Source organism: Scyliorhinus torazame, chromosome 15 (genome assembly GCF_047496885.1).
Source record: "Scyliorhinus torazame isolate Kashiwa2021f chromosome 15, sScyTor2.1, whole genome shotgun sequence".
Classification (NCBI taxonomy): domain Eukaryota; kingdom Metazoa; phylum Chordata; class Chondrichthyes; order Carcharhiniformes; family Scyliorhinidae; genus Scyliorhinus; species Scyliorhinus torazame.
Window position 1 is genome coordinate 135299881 of NC_092721.1, and position 20491 is coordinate 135320371.

Here is a 20491-nt window from a genome sequence, read left to right on the forward strand (position 1 = left end):
CCAGGTCCGGTTTCACACGCACCACCTTGGAAATTACCCTAAACATCTCCTTCCAGTACTTCCCGTGCTTTGGACAGGACCAAAACATATGAACGTGGTTCGCGCCCCCCCCCCCCCCCCCGCAACGCTCACACACATCCTCTACTCCTTCAAAAAATCGGCTCATTCTCGCTCTATATACCACCTTCAGCTATATCAGCCCCAACCTCGCACATGAGGTGGAGGCATTCACTCTCCGGAGCACCTCACACCAGACCCCCTCCTCTATAACCTCTCCCAGCCCTTCCTCCCACTTTGCTTTGATCCCTTCCAGTGGTGCCTTATCCTCTTCCAAAATAGCTCCATACACCGCTGACACTGCCCCCTTCTCGACAACACCTCCTCCAGCAATGTGGAGGTTGGTTCCTCTGGGAAGCTCAATCCCAAACCTGCATGTACCTAAACACTTCTCCCTGCTCTAGCCCATACTTCGCTTCCAGCTCCCTCAATCCTGCAAACCAACCCCGAAGAAACAAATCTTTTAGTGTCTTAATCCCCTTCTCTTCCCATTTCCGAAAATTTCCATCCCACCTCCCTGGCTCAAATCTGTGGTTCCCCCAAATCGGTATTTCCCTTGACCCTAAACCCAACCCGAAGTGCCTCCAAATTCTCAATGAAGCTATTATTACCGGACTCCCTGAGTATTTCCCCGGGGCTTTCGGGAGCGGCGCTGTTGCTAGTGCTTTCAATCCCGACCCCCTGCACAAACTCTCCTCCATTCTGACCCACTGGGAATCAAAACCCTCTGACCCAGCTTCGCACCCCATCTCTTTTTAAATCTCTGCTCTGACTCTCAGCTCTCGTTCTTTTTAAATCTCTGCTCTGACTCTCAGCTCCAGACTCTGAGCCACCAGTAAACACGCCACAGGGAGGGGGGTTGGAATCTTTCCCTTGTACTTACATTCAAGACCTCAGCATACAATAAAAGCTTTGCTTATTGTCTTTATTTATGTATAGTTCATAGATAGGAAAATACAAGACGAAGTGCGCATTTTCTATGACAAATCATACAATTACTTTGTTCAAGGCCCAAACATTTGGCAGTTTACCACAATGTAAAAATAAAGACGCTATTTTATTAGCACCATAATTTCTCATCTATTTTAACATCTATTTGGTTAACAGTATTATTTATACGTACTGTGCAAAATCTATGATCAAATAAGCAGCATGTTCTATTGCAAAATGTTTTTTCCTTGCCCCTTAAATATATTTTTGATGATCAAAGAATTTCTAGCAATGAAGACTTAAAATCACATCTGATAAAAAAAATTGCAGAAATTGAAAACATGAAAACATAAAAGATTGAATTGCACAACAGGTCCATCAGTATATGAGACATAATGATCGGTTAATGTTTCAGATGAGATCCTGCATTAGAAATCTGACAGAAGATCTTCCACAAAATATATAGAATATTTTGTACAAAACCAAAACCTATGTATTTATGCTTTGAGTAGATATTTTGTGCAGATTAATATAAATATACATAACTGCAACCAAATATGTATTTTCCACTGCTATTTAGCATGTTGTTGGGGCAGCACATGGTTAGCACTGCTGCCTCACAGCGCCAGAACCCAGGTTCAATTTTGGCTTTGGGGCATTGTCTGTGTGGAGTTTGTACTTTCCCCCCATGTCTGCATGGGTTTCCTTTGGGTGCTCCACGCACAGTCCAAAGATGTGCGGGTTAGGAGGATTGGCCATGCTAAATTGCCCCTTAGAGTCCAAGAATGTGTAGGTTCAGTTATGGGGATTGGATGGGGAAGTGGACATGGGTTTCAAAGGGTTGGTGCAGACCTGATGGGCCCAATGGCCTGTTTCTGCACTGCAGGGATTCTATGATTCAATGTGGGTATGAATGAAGTTCACCTAAAAAATGTAAAAGTAAAATATAAATGGTTCCAGCAAGAAGAGGGCTAGTTCCCAGTTTAGAAAAGTCACATAACTTCCAAAGAGAACTGAAAGACAACTATATTATACATTTTGAAAATACAGAGAAATAATATCAATACTATTAAGTATTTTCGTGTCATACTTGAGAGCATATTGACACATATTGGGATAATTATGACTGCCAACAACAGGGATCATAAAACATAATTTGTTACAAATCATAAAATACACTGTTACTGAGATTTCTATATAGTGAACAGTATTATAGCGCAGATTCCTTTGCAGTTTCATTGCCATCCAAAAAGTACTCATCATCAGTAGTGGTGTCTGAATTTGTATCCGAGTAACAAGAGAAGTTTGGTTTGTCAATCACAGCTGGCGTGTGGTGTTGCGGTGGTGAAAGACTGTTCTCTGATATTTTACTCCCTGTGGATGAAGAACTCAAAAGTCTCATTATATCTGAGGGATTTTCCTTGGGCCAAAATATTTTATAGTCTACAGGAAAATACTCATCATTCTGTCCCGTATCATCATTCACTCCTGGATCCTGGTTCACTTCACTGGTGCATGGATCGAAAACATCCTCACTTTTTGGAGATGAGGATTCCTTGTGAAGATATCCAGGTTTCCACAATCTGTCTGCTACCAATACTCTTCTCATGTTCTCAAGGTATGTTTCTTTCTTTTTATCTTCTTTAGAAACATTTCCGCTCAGTAACTCACTAAATTTACTGTCTTGGTATGAAATCCAATTGTTATAGTCAGACTCATTCCCATCAGAAGAAGGGAGATCAGAATAAGATCGGCAAAGTCTGCTAGATTTTATATTATTTGACAACTGGAGACTGGGGCGAAATTGCCTGTTGCGAACAGTTAGTTTAGAATTCTGCAAGCTATTGGTGGCAAAAAAATGTTCATGATCTTGGAGGGGGGATTGGTTGTAATCTGAATTAATGTCTTTCAAACTTTTTGCCTTGTACATATTACCACATCTATGTGGAATGTTCTGCAGACTGGGTCTCGGAGAACGTGCAAACCTGCAGTATCTTTTTGAGAATCTAGCTGTCCCTGCCTGCACGTTATTGTTTGCTGAATCATCTTCATCAATACTAGCTCTGTATTGAGAAACATCACTGTAGGCATTTAACCTATTCCGAAAGTTATTAATCTCTGTGATATCTGAATCAATTTGATTCTTCTTTGGAGAACTTTGCTGCAGGAAGTTAGAAACATTTGCATTTTTCATTCCCAATGTCCGATTCTGAAACATTTCTCCACAGAACGATTTCCTTCCACGTCTGAATATTTTTCCATTTCCTTTCGCATTGTCGCCGTCTTGTGCAGGCAAGTCAGCACGAATTGGTGAATGATCACATGTTACATTCTTGTTGCTATGTACAATATCAGAAGGAGAAAGAAGAGTGGGTGACAAATCATGTGGTGAAGAAACGTTGTTAATTAAATCCCTGTCAATTTGTTCACAACTGCCATAATATCTTCTAGCCAGAGTGATATATCCACTTTTTGTTGATTCTCTCAAATACTTAATTTTCTTGCTGCATGTGACACCTATAAAAGACTCTTGGTCAATCGGCAGATCCTGTGATGAAACAGTATTGCCCGTTTCTGATTGATAGTGCTTCATATTAACATCACACTGTTGATTCAAAGACAGATCCCTGGTTGGAAACCAATTCTGAAATTTTGTATTAATGTCACATGCAATGTCTGCATCAGGCCATAAGAAAGTTGCTCTATTGTTTTTGGGTTGACAATTTTCTAGATTCTTGATAATTCCTGTGTCCCTCACAAAGTCACTTCTATTTGGAGAATGAGCCAGTGACTTGTCTGGTTTGCTTTTTCTGATATTTAAAGGAGATTGTTGCCCAGCCAACGAAGTCGATAATGAAAATTCATCGTTGGTTTCAGATTTGTACTTCTGTAAACAACTATTATTTCTTCTGTTCATTCTAAATTCCCCACTCAGTGTGGAACGAGCTGATGATTTATCTTGGTTGTTGTGAATGGTATGAGTGATGGGCCATTGTCCGGTCACCTGAGGTGGTGATGAGGGTGCACTATTAGTTTTATGTAAATCTTTAAAATTAAATGTTTTGTAAGGTATTTTATCGAGACAGGTTTCAGCAAGATGTGATGAATAATTGTGCCTGATATTTTTCTTGATATCTGTGATAGTGGTTGTGGACTGTGTGTCATTTAACAAATCTACTGCTGGAATTGGGTTAGTTTCTGGTGGGTCCTTTCTTAAATATTCATTGACTCCAGTATCTGCAGTGACTGTACCACAGTTCAATGAACAATTCAGTATTTCATGTTTATCGCGGTGTGTGATATTCTTAGCAGACTGGTGGCTGGAAACTAGATCGATTGGTGGAATTACATGGCTCGTCTTAAATTTGTCCTGATTATAATCCTGAATAATCACATCGACATCAGTCGGGACTGTTGAATGATTCAGTGGCTTGTCTTTATAGCCGTGTGTTCCACTTGTAGGAGATTTTTGTTGGATAACTTTATCCACTGACAAAAGTGCACTTTTAGTTTTATGTTTGCATTTTTCTAAATAGTCAGGACTTTCTCGGTGTACATTGACAGCAGTACTGTTTAACAAATGATTGAGTGGCCTGTGTTCATTGCTACGTCCAGTGTCTGTAGGAGACAACTGACTGGATACCTGATTCAGTGCTGAAAGCATGCACTTAGTCTCAAATTTATCCACTGCATCACAAGTATTATTAACGTCTCTGTCCGCAGTGGTGCCATCAACATTTGGCGAGCAATTCGGTAATATATTTCTCCAGCCTAGTGTAATATTTTTTGGGGCCCACTCTCCATTCAGTTTATCTGTTGGTGAAATGGCACTGCTTGTGTAGGGTTGGCATTTGTCTATATTTTCTCTACCTACCAATAGACTGATGTCATCTCGGACCAGGCGAAGATCCTTTGATTTGTCTTGGTTACTGCTTTGTGAGATATTTTCAAAGATCGACTGGGTGCTTTCTGCAGCTGATGGTGAGGGCACACTCTTTGCTTTAAGCAAGACATTTAATTTGAATTTACCAGAAGGTCTCTTACGATGGTAGATGTCAGTTACCTTTGTTGCATGATGCTGCAATGTATTTTTCTTTACATTCGCAGCAGAGCGATAGGAAGTGAAAGGATATGTCGGTGAAGTGACAGGGCTGATTTTATATTTGTGCTTTTGTACATTCTCATCTATTTCTATGTCACTGCTCTCCAAAGAATGAGTTAATGGCTTGTCTAAGTTACTGTGTGAATTCGTAAGAGACTTTTGATCAATTAGTGCATATGGTGATGGAATCAAACTGCTTTCCTCAGATTGATGATTTTCAGCTTTCTTGGTAATTTCTGCAGCCAGATTGTTGTCATTATGGAGTGGGAAATGGGTCAATGGTTTGACTTTGTTGTGTGGATTTATAGGAGATGGTTGGTCAAACAATGAATCAGACATTATAGATCCAGTGTTGTCCTTTTGTAAATGTTTATTGTTTCCTCTGTCCAGAGTGACAGCCGGGCAATTTGGTGAATAGTTCAGTGACTGATATTTACTCCTGTGTGGAATATTTGTTGAAAACTGTTGCCCGATCACTGTATCCACTGCTGAAGATACATGGGCAATTTCAGATTTGTATTTATTCAATGTTCTATCCAAAGTGGTGTCATCATTATTTGAGGGCAAATTTTGTTGCACTTTTTCCCTTCCCGTTCTTTGGCCAGTCACTCTACCCAGTAAAATTCCACCATGATTTTCTGATTGGTAATCGTCCACATTTTTGTCACATGATTTCTCATCATAAACAATTTCAGTTACCTTTGATGGATCAATGTGCATAGCACATTTCTTAATATCAGCGGTAGTGGACTGCAAAACTGTTAATATTTCTGGAGATGGATCTGTACCATGGCTTTCAGGTTTGTTCTTTTGTAAAAACTGATTGCTTTCTCTGTCCACATGAATCAGTGGTTTGTTTTGGTTATTACATACGATACTTGAAGTCGGCCACAGCGTGGTAATCCCAGGTGGTGATGAAAATGCATTCTTTGTTTTACCAAAACGTTTAGATTTGTATTGATCACAGGACGTTTCATCACAATAGGTATCAGTTACATTTCTTGAGTAATGCGCAAGTCCATTTTTCCTTATAATGGTGATTTCTGTAGGAGATTCTTGCAGATATTCCACAGCAGTACTTTGCAGTGAATCTGCTGAAGGAGCCACACCACTGATTTCTGGGTTGTCCTTCTGCAAAAGCTTATTAAATTCAGTATCCACGGAGGAAGTAGAATGGTTGAATGAACAATTCAGTGACGAGTCACTGTATTTGTGTGTGATAGTTACAGGAGATGGTTTGTTAATCACTGGTCCCAAGCAAGAAGAAGGATAAGTAGCTTTTGCTTTCTCTTGCTCGGTTTCACTTGGTATTTCAGCACTGTTTGGCAAATAAATCAGTTTCTGAACTTCGTTGTACGTGGTATTTATTGGAGACAACTGGTGAACCCCTTTATTTGACACAACTGCAGAATGGATTTCAGATTCACTATTTTTCAAAAGGCCAAGATTTTTCCTGTTCCCTGTAACATCAGCACCGCTTAGAGAATGACACTGTGGGTCGTGTTCATTGCAATATTTGTTATGTATGAGGGACAACTGGTTAAAAACTGGATCCAGAACAGAACAGGCACTTTCCATCTTAGATTTATCTGGTTCTTTGCCATCTTTAATAATTCCTCTAAGCATAATGCTGTCAGCACTGTTTTGTTCCCAATTTTGAAATGTGCTTTTTGTACCATGTATAATACCTGAAGGAGTCATCAAGGCAGTTGCTGTGTCTGATAATGAATCAACTTTGTAGTTTTCAGATTGGTCATTTTCTAATTTCTTGATAACACCTGATCTCATGGAGAAATGAATCAGTAACTTGTTCATATTACCATGAGTATCTGTAAGGACCTGTTGGCCACTCATTGTATCATGTGGTGAAATGGGAATGTTTTTTTCAGATTGGTAATTTTCTGCATTTTTAATAGTTCCTGGACTCATGGTGGTATTATCACCGAGTGGGAAATCAGTCATTGATTTATCTTGACTGTCTATGAAATTTGTAAGAGGCACTTGGCCACTCAGCGAATCTTGTGAAGGTTTACTGTCGGTGTCAGATTTATCCTTTGGTAAATATTCATTGCCTCCTTCAAGGGAGGAGTATGTGAATAATGCATTTTGCTTCAACTGGGATGTGATAGTTGCTGAAGACTGTTCCTCATTTACTGTTTCAGATATGTTTTTCTGTGCATTATTACTGTTTTCATCATTTTGGTAATTTTTTGGTGAGTTACCTTTGTTGGTATTTGTAGACAACCATTGCATTGCTACAACTGATGATGGCGTGCTCGTCTTTTCACATTTATCACTTTGAACGTCATTAACACTATGTATTTTGGGCAAATTGCTATTGACTGTTTGAGTTGGCCAATTCTGTGAAGCATTTTTCAGAATATTTTTGATATCTGAAAGAGATGCTTCTTCTGCTAACATGTCTGATAATGGAGGCACACAGTTTGGAGCAGATTTATGCTCATTATCTGTTGCATCTGCAGCTATGTCAATAGTCTTGGCTGAATCATCCAGTAAAAGGTATTTATAGCTGGAACGTATAGGAAACTTGTAGCTAAGCACGCGATCCTTTGATATTGTTAAGCCAGATGCTTCTCTATCGTTTTGTTTAGAGTTTATATCTAAATTAAGGGTTTTGTAGTTTGGAGTTTGTGTTATAGCCATTTCTGTCGCATTAATAGTTTCTGATTCACCATTTTGTAAAGAAGCATTAGTTACACTGACTAAGGAGACAGCATCAGTTTTTGATTGATTGCTCAGTAATTCACTGTTGTGATGAATTATATTTGTTGCAGATTTTGGATCTGCCGACAGTTCATGACTTGTTTCATGTTTAACTTTTTCTAGAAAATTGTTACCACCTGATTGCAAGGCAGCACTTGTTCTATTTGGTGGACAAGCCTGTAACACATTACTGTCCATGCATGTTTTTACACATGTGGAAGAATATGAACAAATGAGCTCAGTTGGTAATAAAGACGTGCATCTTCCCACATTTTTACAACTGTGTTTCCAGCTGTTACCTTCACTTTCTGGCAAAGGGCCTTCAGCGACTCTTAATGCGACATGTTCCATTCTGGTTTTGTTCAATATGAGATTATCTACTGAAGATTTTTCTTTCCCTATCCCTGGAAACAAAGGGGTGATTTCTCTTCCACCCCCACTGCTTTGTAAATGATCATCATTACCTGCACTTTGTGTAGTGATGTTAGTGTTGTCTGACCCAGAATATTGATGCTTAGTTTTGCTGCTGACCCTGATAAATGAAGTAGCCCTCGGTTGACACACTGGTTCTGACAAGGAAAGGGAACTAATGGGTTTATGTTTACTGGTTTGCAAAAAATCGTTACCACCTCTTTGGAAAGTGGTGTTATCACAATTTTGAGAATTAATATTCCACTTGTGAGCATGTATGGAAAATCGAGTGTGTACTGGAACAGGTAATGAAATTGGAGGAATGGATTTTGATTTGCCGTCATAAGCAGTGCCGTTCATTTTTTGTGATATATTGAGTGAACTATTTGACAAATTCAGTTGTTGCACATCTCTGTTGCCAACGTTAAGACTTCTTGAGCCCGTAATTGAGCTTAACAATGAAGAATCGCTGTTACTTTGTGAATGACCTTGGTCTCTTTTTGAAGGGACACAAATATTGTTTGATGAGCAGCTTTGCTGACTATTTATGTTGCTATTGGCAACAACTAGAGCAGACTGCGATTTGGTTAATAGATCCAGCAATGATGTTCTGGTGCTTTCACGCTTGCTGTTCGACAAACAACCATCAGTATTTGTTGTCAGAATGTCATCAGTATGGTTTATTGGCTGATTTTGAAAAATCTTTTTAGGCTCAGTGATGGAAGACTGTGCGCTAGATGCTGAATTTGGTAATACTGCATTATCAATTTTGTATTGAGACGTTTCAACAGAAGCACAATCATTTCCTTGAATAAGAATGTTTCTCAACAGAGGAGTGTTCCTCACATTTTCAATGTTGCACCAAGTTGACACTGACTGTAGTTCAGCATTTTCATTTAACTCTGAAGAATTCAGCAAAATATTGGTTTCATGGTCATTTCTATATTGTTTTAGTTGGTGGTTATAATTTTTAACACCTTCTTCATCTGTGATGGTTATTTGCAACTTGGAATTGCTTGAATCTTCAGTTCCCAAGATCTTTTCATGTTCATCCACTGAAAATACAAAATTATCAAGAAATAGCATCAACAAATAATAAGTATCCCTCGGGGCTTGCTGCACTCCGTTCTCTTAGGTTCAATCCTGACCTTCTGATCAAACCTGCTGACCATGGTGATGACGTTATTATCTGGCGTACTGACCTCTACCTTGCAGAGGTGGAGCATCAATTCGCAGCCACGTCCTCCTACCTCCCACTGGACCACAAACCCACCACCGAACTGCAAGCCATTGTTCCAGGACTGTCACTGACAATTTCCAGTTGTCTGGTCCTAACTGCCTCCTCTTCATTATGGATGTCCAATCCTTTTACACCTCTACAATGATGCACTTTCAGAGACTCCATCAATGACCACAAAAAAGGATTTATTAACAAGAATTGTACAGCAGCCGCATGGCTGCAGCTAGCTCCCAAAACGTCTCTTTGCCTGAGAAAGCTCCACCCCTGGGGTGATTCCCCAGAGTCCCAATTGGTACCCCTGGCTAGGTGACTCTTACTCTGCTGTGTTGCCCTTAAAGGGACAATCATCACAACCTCCATCCCCCATCAAGAGGGTATGAGGGGTTTTGCTTCTTCCTTGAGCAGAGGTCCAAACAATCTCCACCTCCATTCCTCCTCTGCCTGACTGAACTTGTTCTGTCATGAAATAATTTCTCCTTTATCTTGTCTCACTTCCTGAAAATAAAAGGTGTGGCCTATGGGCACCCGCATGGGCCCTTGTTATGCCCGTCTTTTTGTTGATTATGTGGAATGTTTCTTGTTCCAGTCCTACTCTGGACTACTCCCATAACTCTTTTTCCATGACATCGATAACTGTATTGGTGCCGCTTCATGCTCTCATCTAGACCTAGAAAAGATTAATCGATTTTGTTTCCAATTTCCACCCATTTCTCACCTTCACATCGTCCATCTGCGACACTTGCCTTCCTAGACTTCTCTGTCTCTATTTCTGGTGATAAACTGACCACCAATATTCATTACAAACCCACCAACTCCCACAGTTACTTCAACTATAGTTCCTCACACCCCATTTCCTGTGGGACTGCATCCCATTGTCCCAGTGTTTACACCTCGATCGTATCTGTTACAATGATGCCACCTTCGAAAATGATGCTTCTGAAATGTCTGCCTTTTTTCCCAACCAGGGTTCCCCTCCACCTCCCTTCCCTCGCAGAACCATGATAGTGTTCTCCTCGTCACTTTTCACCCCATCAGCCTCTGAATGTCATCACTTTTCATCCCATCAGCCTCTGCATTCAAAGGATCATCATCTGCCAGTTCTAGCAACATGTCCCATGAAACACATCTTCCCTTCATTCTGCACCATCAGCATTCCGCAAGAACCACTGTGACACCTTGGTTCCCTCTTACATCATGCCCAACTCCCCATCTCCTTCCCACTGCACCTGCCCTTGCAATCACAGAAGGTAAAACACCTGCTCCTATACCTCCTCCCCATTCAAGGGCCCAAACATTCCTTTCAGGCTAAGCAGCGTTTCACTTGACCCTCCCTCAATTTGATCTATTGTATTCTCTTCTCCCAATGTGGTCTCCTCTACATTGGGGAGACTAAATGCAGCCTGGGTGACTGCTTTATGCAACACCTTTTCTCAGACTGTCAGCATGCCCCCAACCTTCCTGTTGCCCACCATTTTAACTCAGCATCTTGCTCTCATGCTCACATGTCTGTCCTTGGCCTGCAACAATGCTCTGGTGAAGCCAACGCAAACTGGAGGAGCAGCATCTGATCTTCCGATTAGGCACACCAGCCCTCCGGAATCAATACGGAGTTCAACAACTTTACACTATGACCGTTCTCCTCGTTCTTAAACCCTTTTTAAAATATCCCATACATTTATCGTCTCAATGGAAAATTGCCCCCCCCCCCAAATCAAGCCACGTGCCTCGTTTTTAAAAATAGGTATTTTATTCCAAAAATCATCAAATTCTTCCATACAAAGGCATATATCATACAGTGTCATTTTTATTTTAACAACGTAACAGCAACAACCCTAAATTCCCTATCCCCCCTCAGCCCTACTATCCCCCCTGCCTTATCCCCTCCCCATCTAACCCTCCTGTCCATCCCCTAACTGCTGGCCATGACAGGTCCTTGAAGAAAGTGATGAACGGCATTCACCTGGAATAGAACCTGTCTTCCGACCCTCTCAGGGTATATTTAATCTTTTCCAATCGTAGGAATTCTGCCAGGTCACTCAATTATGCCAAGGCCCCGGGTGGCACCACCGACCTCCATCCAAGCAGGAGTCGCCTCCGAGCCACCAAGGAGGCAAAGGCAAAAACGTCAACCTCTCTCTCTCTATCCCCCCCCCCCCCCCCCCCCCGCCCCGCCCCACCCTCAAGGAGCTCAGAGGAGTCTGACACCCCAAAGATCGCCACTAGCAGACACAGCTCTAGTTTGACTCCCAACAATTTCCAACATGATCTCAAAAAATGTGACACAGAACCCAACTAGCTTGGGGCAGGATCAGGACATGTATGAATGATTCACAGGCCCCCGAATAATGCTTACCCCAGTTCTCAAACTCCAGATAAGAATCCACTCATGCGCGTTTTAGTTAAGTGCACGCTATGTACTACTTTAAACTCGATCAGGCTCAACCTAGCGCAGGAGGAGATAAAGTTCACCCTATGCAGGATCTCACTCCACACTTCACTGGCTTTGAAAGCAGACCAAGGCAGGCCAGCAGCATGGTTCAATTCCCGTTACAGCCTCCCCGAACAGGCGCCGGAATGTGGCGACTAGGGGCTTTTCACAGTAACTTAATTGAAGCCTACTTGTGACAATAAGCGATTTTCATTTCATTTCATTCATTTCACACCCCTCCCGCTAGCCCGAGGCCCATCTCTAATTCCCACTCCTTCTAGTGATGGCTCCAGCAAAAGCTCTCATAAATCGGAGATCTTCCCTTGCCCCATCGTATCCCGTGACAGCACCCTATCTATCAGTGTGGGTCTTGGCAACTGGGGGAATGAATAAAGTTCCTCACCTGCAAATACCTAAATGCACTCTCCCTTGGGAATTCCCTACAGATGCTGCCAGACCTGCTGAGATTTTCCAGCGTTTTCCTCTTTGGCTTGGGAATTGAAATTTCTTCTCCATCTCCTCTAGACACTCAAACCTATCTTCCACAAACAAATCCCTGAACCTCTCAACCCCTCTTCTCCTTTGTCTCCAGCCCTTATTGTGCAAACCTATGATTGTCACAAATTGGTGACAGTAAAGACATGTCCAGAATGCTGTCTAAACTGGTTCCAAGTTCTTAAAGATGCCACTACCATCGGGCTCATTGAGGCTGGCCGGGGAAGAGGGGCTGTAACCAATGCCCTTAGACACGACCCAACACTTAGACATGACCCTACACAAGAGGTCTCCTCCATCTGACCCCACCGCGCACCCAGCTCCTCAAACCATCTTCACGCTGTACCAATGTTCACCGGCCAGTAATAAGAGAATCGGGTTTGGCAGCGCCAACCCACCCGACTGTTGCCCACTCTGCAGGAAAGCTCTTCTAATCCTGGGAATCTTTCTCGCCCAGACAAACCCAGAGATTAATCTATCAACCCTAGTGAAAAAAGATTTAGGGAGGAAGGTCGGAAGACTCTGGAACAAGAATAGAAATTTTGTTAAAATGTTCATTTTGCCGTGTATCCTCTAGCCTCCAAGGTTAGTAGGGAGTCATCCCACCTCTTCAGGTCCCCCTTTACCTCTTCCACCAGACTGTTCAAGTTCAGCTTATGTCCCAGTGTCCAATCGTGCGCCACGTGAATCCCTAAATATTTAAACTGTGCCTTGGCCAGTTTAAAAGGCAGCTTGCCCAGATCTGTTCTCTTCCCCAGGAAATACGAGGAAGATCTCACTCTTGCTTATATTCAATCTATACCCTGAAAAGGATCCAAATTTTTCCAACGATTCCATAATTTCTCCCATACCTGTCAGAGGACCAGAAATTTATAACAACAAATCATCCGTGTAAAAGGGACACTCTTATGTTCCTCACCCCCTCTCTCAATGTTGTCCTAGGGTTAAAGTGCTAAATTGGGGGAAGGCCAACTACAACCAGATTAGGCAGGATTTGGAGGCTGTTGTTTGGGAGAGGCTATTGGAGAGTAAATCCACATTTGGCCTGTGGGAGTCTTTTAAGGAGCAGTTGATGTGAGTGTATGACAGGCATGTGCCGGTAAAAAGGAAGGACAGGAAAGTCAGGATTCGGGAACCATGGATGACCAGGGAGATTGAGAATCTTGTCAAAAATAAAAAAGATGCACATAGAACATACAGTGCAGAAGGAGGCCCACTGAGTCTACGCCGACCCACTTAAGCCCTCACTTCCACCCTATCCCCGTAACCCAATAACCCCTCCTAACTTTTTTTTTTTTTAGATCACCAAGGGCAATTGATCATGGCCAATCCATCTAACCAGCACGTCTTTGGACTGTGGGAGGAAACCGGAGCACCCGGAGGAAACCCACATAGACACGGGGAGAACGTGCAGACGCCGCACAGACAGTGACCCAGCGGGGAATCGAACCTGGGACCCTGGTGCTGTGAAGCCACAGTGCTATCCACTTGTGCTACTGTGTTGCCCACATGTGAGGTGCAGGCAACTAAAAACCGATGAAGCACTTGAGGAATCCAAGGAAAGTAGAAAAGAGCTCAAGCAGGGAGTTAGGAAGGCAAAATGGGATCATGAAATGTCCTTGTCAGACAGGATTAAGGAGAATCCCAAGGCATTTTATACATATATTAGGTAGCTAGAGAAAGAATTGGTCCACTCAGGACAAAGGAGGGAAATTATGTGTAGAACCAGAGGAAGTAGGTGAGGTCCTTAATGAGTATTTTGCATCAGTATTTACAAAGGAGAGGGACATGTTGATTGGTGGTGTCTCAGAGGGATGTGTAGACATTTTAGAATAGGTCGTTATTACGAGGGAGGAAGTGTTTGATGTGTTAAAAAGCATTAAGGTAGAAAAATCCCCAGGGCCAGATGGCATCTATCCCAGATTACTGAGGGAGACAAGAGATTAAATCGCTGGTCCTCTAACAGAAATCCTCGTGTCCTCGTTGTCCACAGGGGAGATCCCAGAGGATTGGATAGCCAATGGTGTACCGTTATTTAAGAAGGGTTTCAAGGATAATCCGGGTAATTATAGGCCAGTGAGCTGGACGTCAATGATAGTGAAATTGTTGGAAAAGATTCTCAGAGATAGGAGGCAAAATTCTCCACCAACGGCGTGATGTCCGCCGACTGGTGCCAAAAACGGCGCCAATCAGACGGGCATCACGCCGGCCCAAAGGTGCGGAATGCTCCGCATCTTTGGCAGCCTAGCCCCAACATTGAGGGGCTAGGCCGACGCCGGAGGGATTTCCGCCCCGCCAGCTGGCGGAAATGGCGTTTGTTGCCCCGCCAGCTGGTGCGGAAATGCGGCGCATGTGCGGGAGCGTCAGCGGCCGCTGACAGTTTCCCGGCGAATGCGCGGGAGCGTCAGCGGGCGCCGACAGTTTCCTGCGCATGCGCAGTGGGGAGAGTCTCTTCCGCCTCCGCCATGGTGGAGGCCGTGGCGGAGGCGGAAGGGAAAGAGTGCCCCCACTGCACAGGCCCGCCCGCGGATCGGTGGGCCCCGATCGCGGGCCAGGCCACCGTGGGGGCACCCCCCGGGGTCAGATCGCCCCGCGCCCCCCCCCCCCAGGACCCCGGAGCCCGCCCACGCCGCCTGGTCCCGCCGGTAAATCCGGTTTGATTTACGCCGGCGGGACAGGCAATTTCTGGGCGGGACTTCGGCCCATCCGGGCAGGAGAATTGAGCAGGGGGGTCCCGCCAACCGGCGCGGCTCGATTCCCGCCCCCGCCCAATCCCCGGCGGGGGGGTCGGAGAATGACGCCCAGGATCTATGCACATTTGGAAGTGAATGGTCTTATTAGCGACAAACAGCATGGTTTTGTACGAGGGAGATCATGTCTCACTAATTTAATTTAATTTTTTGAGGAGGTGACAAAAATGATTGACGAGGGAAGGACTGTGGATGTTGTTTACATGGACTTTAGTAAAGCATTTGATAAGGTCCCACATGGCAGGCTGCTGCAAAAGATTAGATCACATGGGGTCAGAGGTGAACTAGCTGGATTGATCCAGAACTGGCTTGGCCATAGAAGACAGAGGGTAGCAGTGGAAGGATGTTTTTCCAGAATGGAGTCTGTAACTAGTGGTTCCGCAGGGATCAGTACTGGGACCTCTACTTTTTGTAATATATATATATATATATATATATATATATATATAGATAAATGATTTGGAAGAAACCATAGCGGGACTGATTAACAAGTTTGCGAATGATACTAAGATTGCAGGAGTTGTGGATAGTAATGAAGATTGTCAGAGTATACAACAGGATATAGATAGGCTGCAAAATTGGGCAGAGAAATGGCAGATGGAATTTAACCCGGACAAATGCGAGGTGATACATTTTGGTCAATCCAATTCAAATGGGAGCTATAAAATAAATAGCAGAACCATCAGGAGCATAGAGACAGAGAGAGATCTGGGCGTGCAGGTCCACAGATCCTTAAAAGTGGCAGCACAGGTGGAAATGGTGGTAAAGAAAGCATATGGCATGCTTGCCTTCATAGGACGGAATATCGAGCATAAAAGCTTGAAAATTATGTTACAGTTATATAAAATGTTGGTTAGACCACATTTGGAATAGTGTCCCCCATTCTGGTCACAACACCATCAGAAGGACGTGGAGGCTTTGGAGAGAGTACAGAAAAAGGTTTACCAAGATGTTGCCTGGAATGGATGTTATTAGCTATGAGCAGATATTGAATAAACTGGGTTTGTTCTCCCTAGAGAGACGGAGGCAGAGGGGCGACCCGATAGAAGTGTATAAAATTATTAGGGGTATATAGGGTGAACAGTTGGAGGCTTTTTCCCAGGGCGGAAATTACAATTACAAGGGGGCACAAGTTCAAGGTGAGGGGGGAATGTATTGCCAAGTGAGGTGATTCAGGCAGATACGTTAGCGACCTTTAAGATTTATCTGGATAGGCACATGAACAGACAGGGTATAGAAGAATATAGGCGGTTGGTCTAGATAGGACACATGATCGGCGCAGGTTTGGAGGGCTGAAAGGCCTGTTCCTGTGCTGTATTGTTCTTTGTAATACCTTTCCATTTTCCTGACGATCTAAGCGCAATGGCCAATGTTTCAATCCCTAGCGCAAACAATAGTGGAGTCTGCGGGCATCCCTGTCTCATGCCCATGTAATCGGGAATATCCTGAGCTCACAGCATTGGCCCAGACATTAGCCGAGGGGGAATTATATAGCAGTTTCACCCAGGAAATAAAAGTAGGACCAAACTCAAATCACCCCAAGACCTCAAAGCCATTGCTCCACTCCACACGATCAACGGCCTTCTCTGCATCCATGAAGATGATTACCTCCGGTACCTGCTCTACAGAGGGTGACATGACCACATTCAAAAGCGTCCTAATGTTGGATGACAACTGTCGGCCCCTGACAAATCCTGTCTGGTCCTCAGATAACGTCTGGTAAGCACCCCTCCAAACATTTTGACAGAACCTTCGTTAGCATCAGTGTTTAATAGTGAAATAGGCCGACAAGACCCACACTCATGGGGATCTTTGTCCATTTTCGGGATTAGAGAAATTGAGGCCTGCATCAGCATGGCAGGCAGCATCCCTTTCAGCAGAGAGTCATTGGACATTCCCAGTATGTGCAGTGACAACAAGGCCACAAACTGTTTGAAACATTCTGCTGGAAAACCATTCGGCCCTGGTGCTTTCCCCGATTGCATGGAACCAATACAGTCTATAATGTCCTCCAACCCCAACAGTGCCCCCAGCCCCTCCCTCTTCACCCCAAGTCCAATCCATCCAAAAATTGCTACATCTCCGAGCCATCCATCGACGGTTCAGACTTGTATAGCCCTTGATTTAAAAGCCTCAAAAGCTCCATTAATCTTGTCCAGGGCAGTAACTAGTTCTCCGCCCTCACCTTTAACCTGAGCTATTTCCCATGTGGCTGCCTGCTGTCTCAATTGGCGAGCCAATAATCGACTGGCTTTATCCTCGTACTCATAAAGTGTCCCTTGCAAACAACAAAGCTGGCTCCCCGTTGATTCAAGCCTCTTTCACTTGGCCAACAACTCTGCCTTAGGGGCCATGGAGCTCTTGTTTTTAAGGTTGCTGTGGCTTTTGGCAATCTCTGACAGCCACAGTTTAATATCCAACACATTTCTCCCTTTCTTTAGTTTTGATGAAGAGTCAGATGGAGTTGAAAGATTAACTGTTTCTATCCCTACAGATGCTGCCAGACCATAAGAAACAGGACTAGGCCGTTTGGTCCCTTGAGCCTGCTCTACCATTCAATAGGAGCATGGATGATCCAACATTCTTCACGTCCACGTTCCTGCCCTTTTCTCTTAACCCTTACTGATCAAGATTCAATCTATATCAACACTTACCAATCAGGAATCTATCTACCTCAGCCTTAAATATACACAAGGGCACTGGCCCCACAGCTCTCTGTGGCAAGGAGTTCCAAAGACTCACAACCCTCTGGGAGAAGAAATTGCTCCTCGTCTCAGTCCTAAATTGGCATCCCTTTATTCTGAGACTATGTCCTCTGGTCCTAGACTCTCCCATAAGTGGAACTATCTCAGCATTTACTCTGTCAAGCCCCTTAAGAATCCTACATGCTTCAAAGTTATAATGAGTAGAGTCTCAACCTGATTAGCCTTTGCTCAAAAACAATCTCCCCCTATCGGGGATCATCCTAGTGAACCTTCTCTGAACTGCCTCCAATGAAACACTATCTTTCCTTAAATAAGGGGACCAAAACTGCTCACAGTACTCCAGATGTGATCTCACCAGTACCTTGTATAGTTGCAGCAAGGCTTCCCTATTTTTATATTCCAACCCTCTTGAAATAAGGGCCAACATTCCATTAGCCTTTCCAATTACCTGCTACATGTGTGAGCTACCTTTGTGAGTTTTGTGCACAAGTACCCTCAAGTCCCTTGCTGTTGCAGCTTTTCCTCAATTTATATAATACTCCGTTCTTTTGTTCAAAAAGTTCCAAAATGAACTTCACATTTTCCCACATTTGCTAACTTTTTATCCACTTACTTAACCGATCAAAATATCTCTTTGCAAACTGTTTGAATCCCTCTCGCAGCTTGCTGTTCCACATATTTTTGTGCCATTTGCAAATTTGGCTACAGTGCATGCGCTTCCTTCAAGTTATTAATATATATTGTAAACAGATGCAGTCCCAGCACGGATTCCTGTGGAACCCCACTGGTTACAGATCGCCAACCTGTTAAAGATCCCCTTATCCCCACTCACTGTTTCCTGCCAATTCTCTATCCAAGCCTATGTACTACCTCCAACACCATGGGCTCTTATCTTATGAATTAACCTTTTGTGAGGTTCCTTGTCGAGCGCCTTCTGAAGTCCAAATACAACACATCTACTGGTTCCCCTCTGTCTACTCTGACAGAAACTTCCTTGAAAAACTTAAATAAATTAGTCAGACACTGTTTCCCTTTCATGAAGCCATGCTGATCGGCTTGATTAGATTATGATTTTCCAAATGTGCTGCTATTACTTCCATAATAACTGATTCCAACATTTTTCCAACAATAAAAGTTAGGCTAATCGGCCTATAATTACCCACTTTTTTGCCTCCCTCCCTTTTTGAATAGGGGTGTCACATTGCCAGTGTTCTAAACCTCTGGTCCTTCTCTGGAATCCAAGGATATTTGGAAAATTAAAACAATGCATACACTCTCTCTATAGCTACTTCTTTTATGATCGCAGGATACAAGCCACCAGGGCCAGGGAACGTTTCTGCCTTTAGCCCTATTAGTTTGGGGCCAGGGAATGTTTCTACCTTTCGCCCCATTAGTTTGTCTAATACTATGTCTCTAGTGATAGTGATGGTATTTAATTCCTCCCCCGTATTCTTTAGAATTAATGGTATGTTCGAAGTATCCTCCACTGTAAAGACATACAAAATATCTGTTTAACTCCTCTGCCATTTCCTTGTTCCCCATAACTATCGTCCCAGATTCATTTTGTAAGGGGCTAATGTTCACTTTGACCTATCGCTTCCTTTTTGTGTTTAAAGAAGCTCTTAAAAAAAAAAAAAAATTTAAGAATACCCAATTATTTTTTTCCAATTAAGGGGCAATTTAGCGTGGCCAATCCACCTGCCCTGCTCATCTTTTGGGTTGTGGGGGGTTGTACCCATGCAGACACAGGGAGAATGTGAAAACTCTACACGGACAGTGACCCGGGGCTGGGATCGAACCCGGGTCCTCGGCGCCGTGAGGCAGCAGTGTTAACTACTGCACCTCCATACCGCCCAGTTAAAGAAGCTCCTGTTGTCAGTTTTTCCAGCATTGTCTGTTCTTGTATCAGATTCCAGCATCCACAGTATTTTGCTGAGATTAAGTATGCACTGAAACCACAGAGAACAGAATACACCATATTCTATAATGAAGATAAGACATTTGACTGTACAAATATGTTTTGGAATATATTGCGAGCAAGATTAGTACTGACAAATGCCTTGAACAAAACATCTGTTCATCTTCTTGGTTGTTGAATAATATGAGTCCTGGATACATATATATTTTAAAAAAATATATAAAATCTTTCATAATTTTAAAATATGACTGCTTTAACTTACCAAATATAGTATTTGTTTCCAAGCCTTGACCACGGACTTTAGAATGTTTTTCCTCACCAAAGTCACGATACACATGTATTTTTCTTTCAGCCTGGGGGACTGTCACAGTCTTCAACCGTACCTGAGGTAAATTACATTCTCCTAGTTAATGATGTTTATAGATAGAATTTACAGTTTAAATGACAGAATTATGAAGGGATACTACATAGACCACATACAATACAGCACAGATATTTTTTTAAAAACATATGCTCCTGAAACTTTGTTGTTTCATTCAAAGTCACTGCTAAAGTGTTGAAAGAAAGTTCTCTCTTTCTTTCAACAGTTATCCTCCTTAGTAAAAGATCTAGGATGGGAAATTGTGGATTTCATTGTGCCCATTTTGGGCGCAACAAGGCTCAATTTCAGGGACCCCTAGGACAGCTAAAAATATTCAACCCAAAATTTGGTGGGATAATTTTCCAAGTGT

The 20491-nt window shown here is 43.0% G+C and overlaps 1 protein-coding gene across 3 annotated transcripts in view; it reads right to left on the reverse strand.

The window, feature by feature from the left end:
- Positions 1–596: 596 nt before the first annotated feature.
- Positions 597–20491, reverse strand: part of LOC140391842 (uncharacterized) — a 101392-nt gene continuing 81497 nt past the window's right edge. The window contains exons 2-3 of one of the 3 annotated variants that reach the window (XM_072476793.1): positions 20023–20143; positions 597–9279 (exon numbers count right to left, since the gene is read on the reverse strand). In XM_072476793.1, coding sequence (XP_072332894.1) covers positions 2198–9279; positions 20023–20143 — 7203 coding nt within the window. In that variant the 3' untranslated portion in view covers positions 597–2197. The remainder of the gene's footprint in view (positions 9280–20022; positions 20144–20491) is intronic. The other 2 variants (XM_072476792.1, XM_072476791.1) reach the window with 2 other exon arrangements.